Below are 16,393 nucleotides of genomic sequence, written 5' to 3'. Positions count from 1 at the left end.
TCAACGCCGCGCCTGCCACCGCGGGCCCAGGACCCCGCAAGGCCGGCGGGGCCCGGTCAGGGCGGCGGGGAGGAGGGCGGGCACGGCTCGGTGGGCTGCGGTCCCACAGATGCCCCCCCGCTATAGGTGTGCGCACGTATACGCGTGTATGTGTCTATACGGGCACACGTACAGAGCGCTGCTGTCCCGCGGGGCGGGAAGCCGGGACGGCTCGGCCCCGGCCCCCGCCTCAGGACGGAGGGAGACGCCCGCGCCCCGCCCCGCCCCGTCCCCATGGCAACGCGCGCGCGCGCGGGGCGGAGGGGCTTCCGGGGTGGGGCCGGCGCGGTGCTCGGCGGGAGCCGTCGCTCTGGCCACCGGCGTAAACAGGGCGGCATGAGCGGGCCCGGCCCGGCGGCGGCTCCCGGCTCCCCCCGCCCCGGCCGCGAGGGGCTCGGCAGCCTCCTGCGGCGCCTCCGCGACAGGTGAGGAGACCGCACGCCCCTCCGCCGGGCACCGCTCCCCGGGAGCGGCCGCGCCGCGCCCGGCCCGCCCGCCGGGCCTCTGCGCGCCTCAGGCGGGCCTCGTCCTCCCCCCCCCCCCCGCCCCGGCCGGGCTCTGCCGCCGGGAGGGGCGGCGTCCCCGCCGCGTCCCGCCAGCTTCTCCCCCTCGGCGCGGCTGGCGGCCCGGTGCGCCCGCAGGCGCCGGCGGTGCGGCCGGTCCGCACGCCGCTCTCCCGCGGGGGCAAGCCGCCGTGTGCCCCGGAGGGCGGCTCCCGGGTCTCCGCCCCGAGGGGGAGGCGGGCGCCGGCAGCCGCGGCGGGGGAGGCGGATTCCCGCCTTCCCGGGAACGCGGCGGTGCGGGGAGAACGAAACGGGGTTCGCGGGGTGCTTTTGGGGTGTTAACGCCTGGGGGCTTTCCCCGGGGCGGGGGGGGGGATAGTCCAGGGTCCCCAGCAGCGTCTGGGACAGGGCGCTTCTGTCACCTCCTTCTGCTTTATCGTCTTCTTTCGGCTGATCGTGTGCCGGGGTGGGGGGAGGATACCTAAAGCTAGCGCGTCGGTAACAGCCGGCTCCCGTGTTTTCAGTCATTCCGCTGTGTGGCTTCTGTATTAGCGTGCTGGGTGAGCTCCGAAGGCGCTGTAGACCTGGCACTGCTTGTCTGAGAAGTTCTCCCGAAGCGCTTCTGGCAATGCGTACGAAATTACTTGTTACTTTAAGCGAGCAAGCAAATGATATAGATGCTGACGTTTCGGAGCTGGCCGGTTGATGAATGGACAGGTACAGGTGTTTCTCCTGCAGGCACCTCTTTAATCTTTAAAAAAAGTTATTTTAGGCGTTTCAGTTTGTGGGCGCTTCGGGGCGGGTCTGACTTTCAGGAAAAAGGCAAGTGTACGTGGTGATGCCAGCTTTCTGAAGGGGCTTTGGCCTGAGGGATCTCAATCACCGGCGCGTTCCTCTGAAGCTGTGCGCAATTAGTGATGCTCCCGGCCTGTTACTCACTGCAGTAACCACAGTAACTGGTGTCAATTAGCACTTTTCTTTTTCTGGCCAGAGGAAGTCTCTTGAGATCATTTATGGTATACTGTCATGAAGTTGCTTTTTAAGCAGTACCTGCTCTTCTAATACAGAAGACTTTGATTTCTGGGTCTCATGCTAGCATCTCAAACATACAGTATTAGCAGAAATAGTAACACCATGGCTGTGAGAATCTAAACTTGCACATAGATAGTGCTTTTACAAAAATGCCGTGTATATCTTCACTAATATCCTGTTCTGGCCTGGAAGACCCCTGGCAAACAAAACAGGAATAACTTGCTGTTTAAAAGACTGGGTAAGAGTATACAAAGTATACTTCTATTGTATAGAAATTATTAAAGATGTGGGCCCTAGATAGGGAAGACACTTTATCTAAATTGCGGCCTTAGAAAATGAAGGGAGAGGGCAGATTAAAATCTGAGCGTTCTAGACTGCATGCTGCTTTAAACTATGTCTTTGTGTGCAGATATCCCTCGTGTTAGGAGTAGAGTTGTCTTGTGCTTCCCAAGAGCCTGATCTGCATGAAGTTGGGTCACCTCTTTTGTAGCTTCTCTGTTGTCTGAGCTAGGGCTGAGCTCACACTGCACAAATGGACTACCCCTCTTCAGCTCCTCTGAAACCTCTGGGAACGTAGTACGTCTCAGACGTCAGCTCCTCTGTCTAATTCAGTTGCACCAAAAGATTCAAGAGTTATTTGGGGAAGGGGAGTTACAGGCGGGCAGACAGCATGATTGCATAAGGTTGTGCTTCCTTTGGAGACCCAGCTTAACAGGTCTGTGGTAGTAAATAGACCTTTTCTGCCTGGCGCTCTTCTGTTGTATGTACTTTAAAATATAAAATAAAAGATGTATTTGCACTTGGTGGTGTTGACAAACAAGGAGTAGTTTTTATGCCAGACTGCAAGTTGTATGCTGCTGTTGCTTCCGGGAGTGGTGCTGCAGAGGCAGTTGCCTCTTCAGAATTTCTCGAAGTGATACCTTTTATCTAAACAACTTTTTAAAGTGTAAAATATAAAAACTTTTGTTAAATCACTGGAGCATTTCAGCTTTTTAAGTCCCACTTTGGAATTTTGCACTGATCTAATTTCAAGTCGCCTGTTCTAAGACCTGAAGTACCCGACGGCTGTTTCATTCCTGACTGCAGTCCTGCTTTCAGTTCGCAGTTGTGCTTAGGCAAACAACGAGCCACTACTATTAAGCCGTATGTGCAAGAGCTTGAATATGGCGAGGAAGCTGCTGCTTGGTTATGTCCCCCATCTGACTTGGTGAACTAAAAGGGAGTTGTCATGAATATTTCTTTTCCACCTGTTCTCATAAATATCTTTTTTCTTTAGATCTCTAAGTGCTGAGGTGCTTGAGAAATTAGCCACCAGATATTAAGCTTCTGATAAATAGTCAGCATGGACTGCCTTGAGACTTGTGCAAAAAACCCCATAACTGTACCTTAAGTTACGTGTTAGACTTTATTGGCCATATTTTATTTCCTAATGCTGGTACTTTGTCCAATCTAAATATAAAGATTACTGCATGCGTAGGTCTCTGTACGCAGGTCAGTGGTATCTGTGTTGCGTGCAAAATTATAAAGAGTTAGGTTTGAGGTGTCTAAGATAATAAGTGAAATGGGGCAGAGAGTTTACCTTCTGTGTTTTATCCAGACCTGACCATGTTCTGATTAATCAGCACTTAGTCTTCAGTGGTTGCTGGTGAGAAAGGCAGTGTTTGAGTGGTGTGGGCGATGAAGTAAATGAATTATATCGTAAAGTGCTGTACTTAACACTGTGACTAACTTTGCAGTTAGCGTTGCTTTTCAGACAGTGAGGCCAGATGCTTCGCACTAAGGGTGATTTGCAGTAAACGTGTACAAATACTGAGATGTCCTGAACAGATGTGAACCAGGTAGGATTATTAGTTTCAGAAATATCTGCTGGTATCAGTTGTATGTCGAAGATGGTGCTAAACAGGCCCCCTCTAAGCCACCCAGGGGACCGGCACAGTTGGCTAAGGGCTTGAGCAGGCTCTGGCCAGGCTCCAGGCTAGTAAGGTGGATGCAGCTTGGTGCTCAACAGTTGATCTAATGTCAGACTGGTGTAGAAAAACAACTGTAAAAATAACATTTCTTACTTTTATGGGAAGACTGCATCGTGCCCAAGTGTTGCGCAATTTTCTATGTACTTATCTCAACAGGGTATCATGACAGGAGTACTGTTGTTCCTACATTACGGATGCAGAACTGGAGCACAAAGAGACTAAGGCCTGGTATCTCAAAAAAATATTGAGGCATCTTAGTCCTGCTGGTTTAAATGGGAGGTGAGGGATCAAATATCACTACAGATCGATGCCTGGTGAAATGCCGGAGATTAGAGAGAGCTTGTGGCTGACCAGGGAATTTAATTCTGCTCTCAAATCCCAAACTAACCCTCTTTCTCTGTAGACTGAAGATTCAGGGTTGTTTGAAAATGAGCCACCTGGATCCTTTAAAAAGTTCTGAAGTGTGCTATTTTTGCCCGTTTAAGAAAAAAGTTGATAGCTGACTATTTGCACCATTTTAACCTAATGCAAAACTGCGTGAACAAATAAAAGTTTCAGGCCGAGAGCTTTGTTTTTCATGTAAAAAAAGGAGGTGGTGGTGCAACGGAGGGGCCAGAATGATCCCTGTGCTGCTTCGAGCTTCACTTCTGTCACTGACACAAAGAAACTGTGCTAGAACCTTGCCAGAACCTGGGCAAGCAAATCTACAAGTAAAGTCTTGATTGCCTCTAATTCAGTGCTTGGACAGAGCTGCGTTGCAAAACGCCACGAGCTGCGCGGTGACCATTTTAGGCATCCATAATGATGATACTCAAACGCTGAGATGCTCTTACCTGATGTTTCTTATACCACTTTGTCTTGGCTTGAGAAGACCTTACTTAATGTGCTGTCTAAATAGCTGTAACAGACTAATTAAGGGGAAACTGGGGAACCACGCTGGTAGAAAGGAAACGATCTTTCAGGAGCTAAGGAATGTGATGTGCTACCTGTGGTATCAGAGAATGAGAAATAGGATTGGAGCCAATGGCTGTCCGCATCCATCGGCTTTTACATCCATCAGGATATCAGTGTTCTTCATTGAGTCATGAAAATTACTTCTAGAAGTGTAAAAACAAGATCTTGAAATCTGCTTTTGCGTAGCTGTCCATCATGTAAAAGGAAATTGAAAGGATGAGATCCCAGATGAAGCGTGGCTTTTAAATTGCATACATGACATGAAAACCTAATCTTGTTTCAGGCAGTGGCAGGATCAGATGGGTAAAATGGATGCCTTGATCTCTGACTGAGAAGCAGAAAGGGTTTTTTTCCTTGCTTTCCTCTGTGCAGGGCAACTGGGAGGAGGCAAATGTGTGTGGCTATGACATGGACGCGTTTGTAGGGTAGTGCACAAATCCACAGATAAGCATGCCTAGCGATATGGGTGCATGCAATCTCAGGTATCTGCCCGTATCACTTGCATATGTACAGCCTTCCTGGCTAATAAGAATTTGATACTATTTTTTAATAAGCAACTTGGGGTACTTGCTTTGATTGTTGCAGGGTTTGTAATGTGAATCTACTGGAAACCTCTGTCTTATCAATTGATTTTTTTTTTTCCACTCATGGGATGGTTGCTCATCTTCAGATGCAATTTGTAATTATTAAATAATATCAGCTTTACTCTTTTCTCTTCCTGACAATAGATTCTCTTTGAAATAGATTGTAGGTGAGGTATGGAGTTTGTTCTTAAGCAGTCTGATCATCCCCGTGGGCCTATACCCTTGCATTGCTTTTGGCAGGTACAGATGGCCTCACAGCATTTTCACAACCATAAATATTTTTGGTGGTTACTTACATCTGTTACCCTTTAAGTTCTGGCAGGTAGCGCTAGCGTATCTCTAGATGTACTTGGCTTTAATGCATAAGTGTGAAATATGTACTTGATTTTAAGTTCAAATCGTTAAATAAAATACTTGGATAGCACGTTGGGTCTGTAAGCCGGGAAAGAGTTGGGATTTTCTGGAAATCTATTTTAACGTGTTGATACATTCCTATGGGAAGTTCTGGGGAGCTGTCCATTTGAGCGAGTTCAGATAAGTATTTCCTGCATTGACAGTGGCGTGCTCTGGGACTTGGAGTGGGGAAGAAAGGGAGATACGAGCTCGTGAACTGCCGGTCTCAGGGCTTAGAGCCCTTCCTGGGGCTGCTGGAGAAGGGACTTGAAACAGCAGCTTAAGCTGGGCAGAAGTCTCTGGCTATTTTGGTGGGTGTTGTGTGGATATATACATGTTTAGGCATCTTTTCCCTTTAAAACAACCTAGCTCTTGTTCCAATGAGGAACAAAGAGAGAAGTAAAAGCTTTGAGGCTTTTTTTTTTGTGATGAGTTTGGCTGGCAGATCAATCTGTAAGGCTACCAATCTAGTGAAAATGTGCTCTTTGCTCTGAAAAGTTTATGCTCTGTGAAATGCTTTATTTCTTGCATTTTGAGAATTTAAATTGTGAGATAGTTTTATCTTACTGTGTTGTTTGTTTTTCTTTCAGTGAAGCCAAAAGGCTGGAATTGGAAAGAAAACTGATGGAATACAGAAAGTCTGACGCATACCTGTAAGCCTATTTAAAAGCTTCTTATAGGTTATTTTATTTTAGTTACAAAGACTTCAGTATCATGGAATGCTTTTAGAATGTTATCTTGAAGGTTTTTTATAACAATACATTTATATTCATATGTTAAGTATAATGTAAGATTTGTGTCTCTAAGTTATTGATGAAATACCTTCAGCAATAACATAACTACCTTATTCTATTAATACTGAAATGTTATTATCTTAGTAATAGCTAACATGCAAGTTGGTTTTATGCAAATTTTGCAAAATCACTGTAGCATGGTTCGTGCTAGAAAGTCCTAGGGTCTTAGATAAAGTCTGAAAGTTTTAGGAAGTCCTAGAGGATATTCTACGTTCTGGTCCTGCTCCTTGGATTGTTTCTGTGTTATCTATTTAATGTAAATTGGATATACAGTCTGTACAAAAAAAAACCAAACCACCCAAACCCTAAACAACAAAATCAAAGCAAAAAAACCCCCAACCAACAACAACAGAGGGCTGAAGTGTCTCATCCAGTGTTCCTTTCCTAAAATGTGTTTCGAGCTCATAGAGTTGACTTTTCTGTCTTGGCTAAAGGGACTGAGGGCTAGGTGCAATAATGGCCAATCCCTTAGGAAATCCTCTTCTGAAAGAGGGCCTTTAGATTAGAAAATGAATATGTAAATTTAAGAAAAAAAAGCCTGAACGGGTGGGGAAACATCGCATGTACTTTGTTTTCTGTTTTTATTTGATTTATTTTAATCTAACAGTTTTTGAACTGAAGTTTCTCTGAAAATATTGGCAGCTTGGGGGATTTAGGTTGCAATTTCACTACTGATTTAAGCAGACCTCTAGGCAGATCGAGACCAAAAGATGCTCCTGACTGCCCTTGGTTCACATTTTCCCTTTGTTGGCACTAATGCTTGCGTGGCTGCCTTGTCATCAGATAAGAAAATAGGTCTGGCTGAAAATGAATCTGGTTTTTGGGTGGGTGAGAACTGGTTTAGATGGATTTTCAGCTGGATTACTCTTGGCCTAATCTGCCATGTGGCTACATAGCAGATAGTACTGGCACAAAAAAGAAAGGCTTGGAGTGAGATGCCCCTTTTGGTGGCAGCATGGATTTAGGTTGGCTTAAAGCAGTTGTGAAACCGCAGCTTTAATGTTAGAATTTGTATGACTTTCAGAGCACGTTTGTCTAAATATGATTTTCATTTTGATTTAATGTGAGATGACTAAACCATAATCCATTTAAAACAATTTTACAAGTGTTTTTTTAATATACTTATCCTTTTGAACACCAAACCCCCTGTTTAAATCTGAAGTTATATAGGAGACATCCTGTCAGTTGTGTAACGTAGCTTTGGACAGTTGTGCAGAAGAATGTCTACTCCCTTTTGGGGGGCTGGGGGAGCAGCTTCTACATAAGTGTTAGTATGTATGTGTCTGAAGAAAAGTGATTGTAATAGATGTGTGTGTTTTCATGCTCTTTAAGTACAGTTTCTTTTTCCCCTATAGAATGAAACTAAAATACATGAAGCTGAAAAAATACTTGAAAGAAATAGATGAACGACAAAAAGGAGCTATTCTGCGAAACCAGACCTTTTTAAAGGAATTTGACCAATTTGAAGCTCATATGAGAACTTCAAGCTCAGAGATGATTCAGAAGATGGAAGTAACTTTCTATAAGACTTAATATGTTAGTGTTTACTGTTATTACAGGGTTGCTAAATTGGTTTTGTCTGAGTATTACGCACATCAAGACTTCAGATGTTGGTGAAACCTCATATGTTTTGGAGTGCTTAAAGTGGTAATGTTTGGGAATTTGAAATAAACCCAAACTCTGCTAATATATGATGTAATAGACCCTACTGTAGCTGCAGAAGTAGTCAGCAACACTTTACTGTAGACTAAATGTAGAGTTCTGTGAAGTGCCGTGTGCTTCTGAGTCTCTTGGAAGTGAGGGAGAACTGAGATTAAAAAAAATGTGGAAATGGATCATGTGTTTGGAGTGTTAGTGGTAAGATAATAAACCAGCAGTATCTAGGTTAGGAGAAAAAGGCGACTTGAATTGTAGTATTTTCATAAAGACTTTGTTATAAAACTGTATTTTAGTAAGGCTTTTATTACTTAAACACCCAAATACAATTTGTGGAAATCATTTCAGGACGTATTTTTAATTTTGCTGGTGTGAACACCCTAAATAGCCATAGTTAGTCTTGCCTATGCTTATTGCTCCACTTCATCAGCGGAGAAAGTGTAAGAGTAAATAACTTCTGTTATAACAAATCACTGTGTTTGAACTATCTGGACTAAAGCTGAGCTAAAATGAGGTCACACTTAGTTCTATTACTGAACAGTCAACTAGCAATACTTGAACAGTGGTAAGAGAAAAAACTAGTTCCTCCAGCATCCTGTTGCATCACTCAGATCTTTGCTTTTGGTAACATTTTTGCACGTACTCAGAGATTTGACTCACGTGCCTTCAGAGTTGGAAATTTTGAACTTTCCTTCTGGGCTATTTAAGTAAATAAAGTAAAGCCCAAGGAGTATTTCATCCCCTTGTATACTTGAACGGCGCGTCATAACTGACGTGGTAGGAGTGTGGTAGTACCAAATGACTACTTTAAGAGAGCCAATACCCAATAGAATATACTTCTTGCTGTCTTCTTTGTAGCATCTTTGTTATCAAAGACGACCGCAAACGTGCTGCTTTTCCTTTCTCCACTCATAGCCTTGACTGCTGTCAGCTCAAGGGTCCGCTCTTGCAAAAGGGGTCTTATTGCTGACTTCACTGGATGTCATCAGTTTGAGAACTCGTGCTGGGATGAATTAGCCTTATGAAAGAGGCTGTCGAACTAATACATGCCCGTTCTGTTTTTAAATGACTAATTTCTTAAAAATTACCGCAACAGGTAGAAAATATGCATGGCCATTACATTTTAAATGGAAGAATAAAAGCTCTCATGAGGACAAATGAAAGTGACCATTCAACAACTATATTAGCCACCCTCTGCCATTTGTTTTGCCTGTTTCAATTGTTTTGGTCTCTAATTCTGGTTGTGGAAACAGTTGTCAAAAGTCAGCTTGACTCTGCAGTGTTTTCTTTTTGGAGAAAAGTATTTGCCTTCTGGCAAGCCCCTACTCCCTGTGATGACAAGGACTGATAATGAAATGGGGATTTCTGTGCCTCCAGTATGTAGTCAATCTACCTTAATATCTTAAAACAGTATGGGAGAAAAAAAAAAGTTGTGGAAGTAAAAAAAGCATTTATAGTCGTTTCATTTGTGTTGAGATAAAAAGATCAGTTACCACTAGGCCTGAATTGCTATGATTTTTTTCTCATGCTGAAGTAAAATTTGATGATTATCTTAATTTTCCAGTCTTTCAGACCCTCGTTTGCAAATGTGAACAGACTTTTTGCTTTTCCTTTTTAGCCCTATTGGGGTAAATGGCTTCAGTCTTTCTTACGGTTATGTATCAGTAATGCCATTTGTAGGTTGAATAGTTATATTAGTGTTGCTTTTTTTATAATTAGTGCAGAAGTAAGATGAAACTCTTCTATACTAGTAAAGAGATTTCCGCATGTCTTACCTGAATGTTTGAAACAAACTTGATCAGGATCCATATTTAAGGTTATATAACAGACAGGATTTTTTTTAATCGTAACTCATGACTGAAGTACTTTCAATTTAATAGGCTACTATAAGAAACAGCCAAGCTTTGAGGGTTTTTGAATCCGTTATTAATATGTTGTCGTGCTATTCCCTGAAGACAATTTGGGATGTTGCAAAGTGATATAGATTGGTAATGATCTCAGATTTAAAAAAATAAAATTGTGACGTGCTCATGCCACTAATATATGGAGTTAGATTTTTGAGGAGGTAAAAACTGGGAGGGAAATGTGTTTATATCTGCTTTCTAAGAGCAGTAGCATTCTTCAGAAGTATTTGGTAGGGGCTATTTCTGTCCCTCTGCCACTCCCCTTTTTTAACTTGCTGGAAGAAAGGAGGGAAGGAAATAAATTAGTTGAGGCATTTTAAGCCCTGTGATGTGGTCCTCACACAATGCTTATTTTTGTGTGGCTGTCTAAACTCAGCTGTGATTGTTTTTTATTCCTCTGAAATGCAGTTTGAATTAAAACAGGAACAGTGTTCTCAGTGTAGTGTTTTCCTCCCTCTTTCTTCTGTTCAGGGGCGCACACAGCTTGATCTGAGACAGTAAAACTTAGACTCTGATCCTCTTAAAAGGAGGTGTCTAAAAAGCCTGGGTCCAGAAAATGTGGAGGTGTAGCAGCACCCTTGGATGACAGTGGTACGGGACTGAAAGGAAAGTGTGGGGTGGCTGAGGTCCTCAGACACAGCAAGTATGTGAGAAGAAATACATAAGCACTTCTGAAAAAAGCTGAGGGGAGGAGAGAATCAGACTGCAACATAAAACAGGGGGAGCGGAAGGGGAAAAAATATAAAATTATGTAGAAGTTCAAAAACAAACGAACAAACCTTACTTTAAAATATTTTTTTAAACTTTTCTCTTAATATGCTCTGGAAACACTGCACTAGGAAGCGTTATTAGAGCTGAGCCTGAAGTAGGGATGTAGAAGCAGTAATGTACTCTTTTTTTTTTTTTTTCCTACTGTCTGGTTTGGCTTTCACTAGCTGCATCACAGTAAAGGGCGAGAAACCATTTGTATGCAGTTTTACGTTAGAAAAATTCCTTTCGGTAGATAAATGTATGACCTGAAGTGTGAGCCTTTGTCCTTTCTAAAAATCTTTGGTCCTTTTAACTATGGATGTTAATGCAGTGTCTAGTCCTTTTTGGATCCTCATAAGCTTTTTGTCAAATCAGTATAACGTGACAACAAGCCCTATACAGTAATTTTGTACTGTGGCTAAAAAACCAACCAACCAAAAAAACCACCCCCAAACTTTATTGGTTTTAAATTAGTTGTCTTTGATTTCATTGAAAATCTCCTTGCCTTTTTTTTTAATTAACAACAACAACTAGCTGGCTCCAGACAACTCTCCCCATATTAGCTGTAACTTGCAATGTATTAACCCTGCCTTCTGTTGTTCATATTAAAATAAATAGCCCCAATCTTTGCTTTTCTCTGCTCATGTGGAAGATTTTTATGCATGGTATTTGAGATGGGGTGATGAGACCCGTTCGTGTTGATTAACACTCCCTCTGAAATGCCAGTAGGCTTGCATGTACGTTTCCTATTTGGGAGGTGCTGTCCTTGACTTCAGGGTACAGAGCAGGTGATTCTGGGGGGGTGGTTAGCTGATCTCCCTGCCTTTGGAAGTAAGGAGGGTCTCTGGAAAAGATGCAGCTATCTCTTATGGTGGCAATCAATTTCCACTCCAATAAACCAATGGGCTGGCTAACGTCCCGTGGTTGCATACCCACATTAATAAATTCCTCGCACAACTGTAGCCCAGCTAGTGCCTGGTAATTCTTTTAAGCCTGTTGGGTCTGGTGACGTTCACAGAGCATCTTTTCCTTGCTTCAGCTTAGTAACATATAGTTTACAGACTGTCCCTGGGGGTGTGTGTGTGTTCCTACCCTCTTTTTTTTTTTTTTTTAATTTTATTTAAAGCAGAGCAGGACCAGGGGGTATGTTGTGATGCTAGGTTTCCCCTGTTGTTTTTAAGGATTTTTTTTTTTCTGAGCAATCCTAATACACACCAGTTGGACTAGTGGTAGGTTGTTACAACATACTGGTGTGAGTCACAGTTGTGCCATGGGTTTATCTGCACGCAGGGTTTTCGTTCATTGCTTCCATTGTGATGTTTCTATGCCATCCATTTTATTTTTGCCAGGTTAGGCTTATTTTTCTGAGCTGTTGAACAAAGCACAGATTACATATCCTCTATGTTGCAGTTATGAAAAGCCCCCTTGTTGTGGATTGCGTAAGAATTATGGAGCATGTAATCATTTAATCTATCATGGAAGTACACAGAAAGAAATTATTACTATTTTCTTTTTTTTCATAGAGAGAGAATGCCCTTTAGGAGTGCTTTATCATAACTATGTGCATAGTTTATTATGTGGCTGTAACTGATGAAACTTCTTTTGTTTCTGAAAGATTAACTTTTTTTTTCCCCTGTGTTTGTGTATCTGCAACTTGCTCAGAAATTTTTGGGAGTATAAGTAAATTCACTTAAGCTTTCAGGAAAATCCAGTAGTTACATTTAAGTTTATTTTGAGCATCTTTAATTCTCATGTGGTTAGCTTTTGTTTCTTAAAATTTCACGTTTACAGTTTTACGAACAGCTTCTATTACCTGGGAGATAGCAGACTTGCTGAATGCACCATTGGAGTGAAGTGCAGAGCTGGTTAAGTTAATTGTTTTAAAGATTTATTTTCATGCATATTACCTGATGCAGAATAGGTATTGAAGTGCTTTCATTCAGGGCCGATGTAACTTGTTATTGGGGTTTACAATTACTAACAAACAGGATTAATTATAGGTGCTGCATCTGCTTGGCTTTTAAGCAGTAGTCCTACTATGAATGCATTACATTTGGTCAATTAAACAATGTAGTGTAGGTGAAGGCGGTTTATGCAGTTGTTTTAGTAACACTACAGCAAGTTGCCTTTCATGCTGGTTGCTCTTTATAACATCTGCCATATATTTTTTCCTTATAATAGCTCAATGAGTTGTAAGATGATGTATGTAAAACAAATACAAATTCTAAAGCTCATTTCATCCCAAAGCAGTGGAGTCATTGTCTAGATACAGCAGAAATAATTTGGCGTTACAAATACTAGTTGTTGACTCAAATTTATTTCTTCCCAAGTTATTACTATTTTGTAGGATTCTAAATTATGTGAATGAATAAATGTGTATTAAAAACCTGCAGGAGATTGTGTACAGGCCACGTCATTTGTTCAGGGGAGTGGAAAAATTAGGAGAAAATGGGATTTCTGGCTTTTAAAATATAGTCCAAGTAAAAAATGCTGCTAGGACATTACGTTTAAAAGTGCACAATTTGCAAAGTAATATTTGTTGATTTGTGGTGGGGTTTTTTTTTGGCCTTCAATTTTATGTAATGGATTTCTTCACGTTTAGGCATGGTATGGAAGAGAAATTAAAAGCGTGTTATCACTTCAAGAGGGTAACTTGTCAGCAGAAGGTGACAAGGAAGAAGAATACAACGAGCAGGTAATGTGAAAGAAGTGGGGGGGGAAATGTGTTTTATTACACTGATGTGCTTTCCTCTGAGCTGCTGCGTGAAGAGGCAGGCATTGCTAAGCAGTCTTTGCGTGGGGATTTTTGTTGTGGCATTTGTAGTGTGAAATATTGTTTAGTGCCTGAGTGAAGTAGAATAACCTGGGTAAAAAGTGCAATTATTTCAACCAAAGAACTAGAATTAAACAGGGGGGAGAAAAAACTCTTAACTGTTTATATTCATCTTTGTGTTGGTTTTTATAATTCCTATGCTGAATAGTGTGAAAATGGTCTTGACCGAGGAGGAAATATTCTTAATGAATGATGTTTTTAAAAATGCAGCAGTCGATTCATACGGTGTATTTATAATTTTGTGCGTTTTGACCTTTTCTCAGAAGAAGCAAAAAGAGATTGCATATCTAAGTAACAGACAAAGACCGACAAGGAATACTTAAATATATTCTGCTATATATCTGCAGTAATGCAGGCTTCTAATCCCTCCTCCTATCTCCATATAAATGATACAGTTCAAGACCATAGCTGTTTTCTTCACTAAAAGCAGTAAAGCTCTTTTAGATGAAATGTCTAAAAACATCTTGTAATAACTTGGAGCATGCTGGCAAGAGTAGTCACTTGTGACTATGTGTGAAACCCCCTCAGCTAGTCGATATTGTAATAAGCAAAAATGGTAGCATCACTCCATTATTGAGAAAAGCCAACAGCATGCTTGTCCCTTAGGCTACAGCATTCATTAAGAAAAGCTTACTGGGCTGAAAGCTGGAAACAGATGATAACGGGATATGATTTTCATATTTAATGCATTCCTTGGAAGAGTATGTGTGCTGCAGATTGATAGAAGAATCAACTGCTACTTTACTAAAAGACTTTCTAGTTTGCCCTATAGCTACCGATGGAATCATTCAGCCAAGAAATTAACTTTTTCTCCTTTTACCTGCTTTATATATCTGCTAAGCAGGCTGCCTGGCTGCCAGTAAATGTTATTATGCAGTTAAATGTTTGGTATTTAAGACTCTTATCAGAAAAGAAACAGAGGCCACACTATTTTGTTTTTATAGTAGGAGGAAGGTTTTCGGTTTTCTTTCTTCAGTGCATTAGCAGTCGTTAATCTGAGTTTATAGGAAGTTTTCCCCATAGATTAAAAAGTTAAAAACCTTGAATTTAGAGCATTCTTTAAACTGTAATATACAAAGCAATGAACCCGAGCAACCTTGACCTATATAAGCAGGCCTCCAGCAGTTTGCGAATTACGTTTTTAATTCAGATGTGTGTGAAAAGGTGAGTTTATTTTTTAATGCTAGATTCTTCAATTAAAAGCAGTCGGTGTAGGAGGTGTGATTTCTAACCTATGGAAAAGTTTACACAAATATTAGAACATCAAAGGCTCACGGTGTGACTTAGACTTTCAAAAACTGTTAGCAGGTTTTGGACAGTACAAGAACTTGGTGCGTACTCAAATATATCACTTTATGTTGAATTACAGTTAATAGCTTGATTGTGGACTCTTTCATCACCTGTCCCCTTCTTTCTCCTCACCTGTCCCCTTCTTTCTCCTCATCTCCCTCCTTAACTTCAGCTAAATTGTGCATCCTTTTGCCTTGTCTATGTGCTGTGTCTCAAGTCTTATTCTGTAACTCCATTTTTTTTTTGACTGATTGTGCCCATTTCCCACCACCTTCACCTCACTTAAAATCTGCTTATTCTTACATTCAAAATATGAGAGTTTGTTCTCAGCGATGTGGCACTGAGTCAGTCATAGCGAGCACGTGCGGTTAGAAGGTGGTATATCCAGGATGCAAATCATTACAGCTTGGAACTGGTTTTATTTACCAGCACTGGTATCGTAATGTTTTCCTTCAGGCTAGTCAGGATGCCAGTGATCGCGTGATAACGTCGTCAGTGATGCATCTTGGAGACCAAGAAGGACAATCACAGAAGCAATCTTCTAGAGATGGTCCCAATGCCCCTAAAACACCAGTGTGAATATCTGGTACTTCTCTGAGCCACGGGACATGCACACTTTTGGACTCTCAATTTTTATGGGAGTCCTTAAGCTCAGAAATCATATGCCCAAACAGTATTTGTCTAGAAAACCATGATTCTCCGTGGAAAGGACTTGAACACCAGTCTTTTGAAGCCCAGTGTAATGGCAATCCGGTGTTACAGGTTGGAGGAGAGGTCCCGTACTGAAGAGGTCCTTCTCAGCTGGCAGAGCTGTATAACCTGGGCTCCTGAAATCTTTGTGCAGTGAGGTCTGGCTTCTTCAACTTTGAAGCACTTTCTTGAAGTTTTTTGAAGATTTTTGGACTTGTGCATCTTGGCACTGCCATGTCTGTCGGACGTAGGGCATAGGGCACCTCCCAGGAACACCTGTGGGTGGCAGAGCATTCTTCCCCAAGAAAGGGGGTGTCACCAGGTGAGACTAACGCCTGGCGCCTGGAAGAGACAAGCCTCGGGCTCAGCTTCACCTCCCTAGCTTTCACGTGGTGGTCTACTGCTGGGGGAGACTGGGCCCTTTTGTAAGTCCTAATGGAAGGGATTTTTTTCTTATCTTTGTTCTCTTCAAAACACTTTAATGATAATAAAAAAAGATTGTATTTGTTACTGAAGGAAGAAGTGGGGAGCCTGCACTCCACAACCAAAAAGAGGATTGTAAGTGTGCTTTGTGCAGAGACTTCATTTAACTCCCAGCTGGAGTGATATGAAGTTCAGTAATTTTGTTGACTGTTTTAGGTAAGTCATCTACACGTTTTTACTGTTTTGGTGGTAAAAACGGTACGTAGACCAGCGTTATCTGTCATACTTTTGCTTTGAGAATGCAAAGGCAGTGAAGAGATTTATTTTTTTTTTTGCAATCAAAGAGGAGCTTGTTAAAGATGTGTGTCTGCTTTGACTCTGCCAAGCACTTGTACCTGTTTGAATTGCATTTGTTTTGGAACACTACATCCAGGAGCTGCTAAATCCATAAAGTACTTGCTAGATGCATTTTAAAGCAGCAAATCCAAGACCGAAAAGTAATTAGGAAGAAGCCGAGAGCAGTGGTGATGGAATAAGCTGTGAACTTAATCTGAGTAGCAAACCTTTACTCCTTCTTA

General features: G+C 42.0%; 1 protein-coding gene across 2 annotated transcripts in view; it reads left to right on the top strand.

Moving 5' to 3' along the window:
- Positions 1 to 340: 340 nt before the first annotated feature.
- KIZ (kizuna centrosomal protein) overlaps positions 341 to 16,393 on the top strand; it is a 52,924-nt gene continuing 36,871 nt past the window's right edge. For both annotated transcript variants that reach the window (XM_076335257.1, XM_076335259.1), the window contains exons 1-4: positions 341 to 464; positions 6,066 to 6,128; positions 7,625 to 7,781; positions 13,182 to 13,274. In XM_076335257.1, the coding sequence (XP_076191372.1) occupies positions 376 to 464; positions 6,066 to 6,128; positions 7,625 to 7,781; positions 13,182 to 13,274 (402 nt within the window). In that variant the 5' untranslated portion in view covers positions 341 to 375. The remainder of the gene's footprint in view (positions 465 to 6,065; positions 6,129 to 7,624; positions 7,782 to 13,181; positions 13,275 to 16,393) is intronic.

Source organism: Aptenodytes patagonicus, chromosome 3 (genome assembly GCF_965638725.1).
Source record: "Aptenodytes patagonicus chromosome 3, bAptPat1.pri.cur, whole genome shotgun sequence".
NCBI classification, from domain to species: Eukaryota; Metazoa; Chordata; class Aves; order Sphenisciformes; family Spheniscidae; genus Aptenodytes; species Aptenodytes patagonicus.
This window is presented reverse-complemented; position numbering and strand designations above follow the sequence as displayed.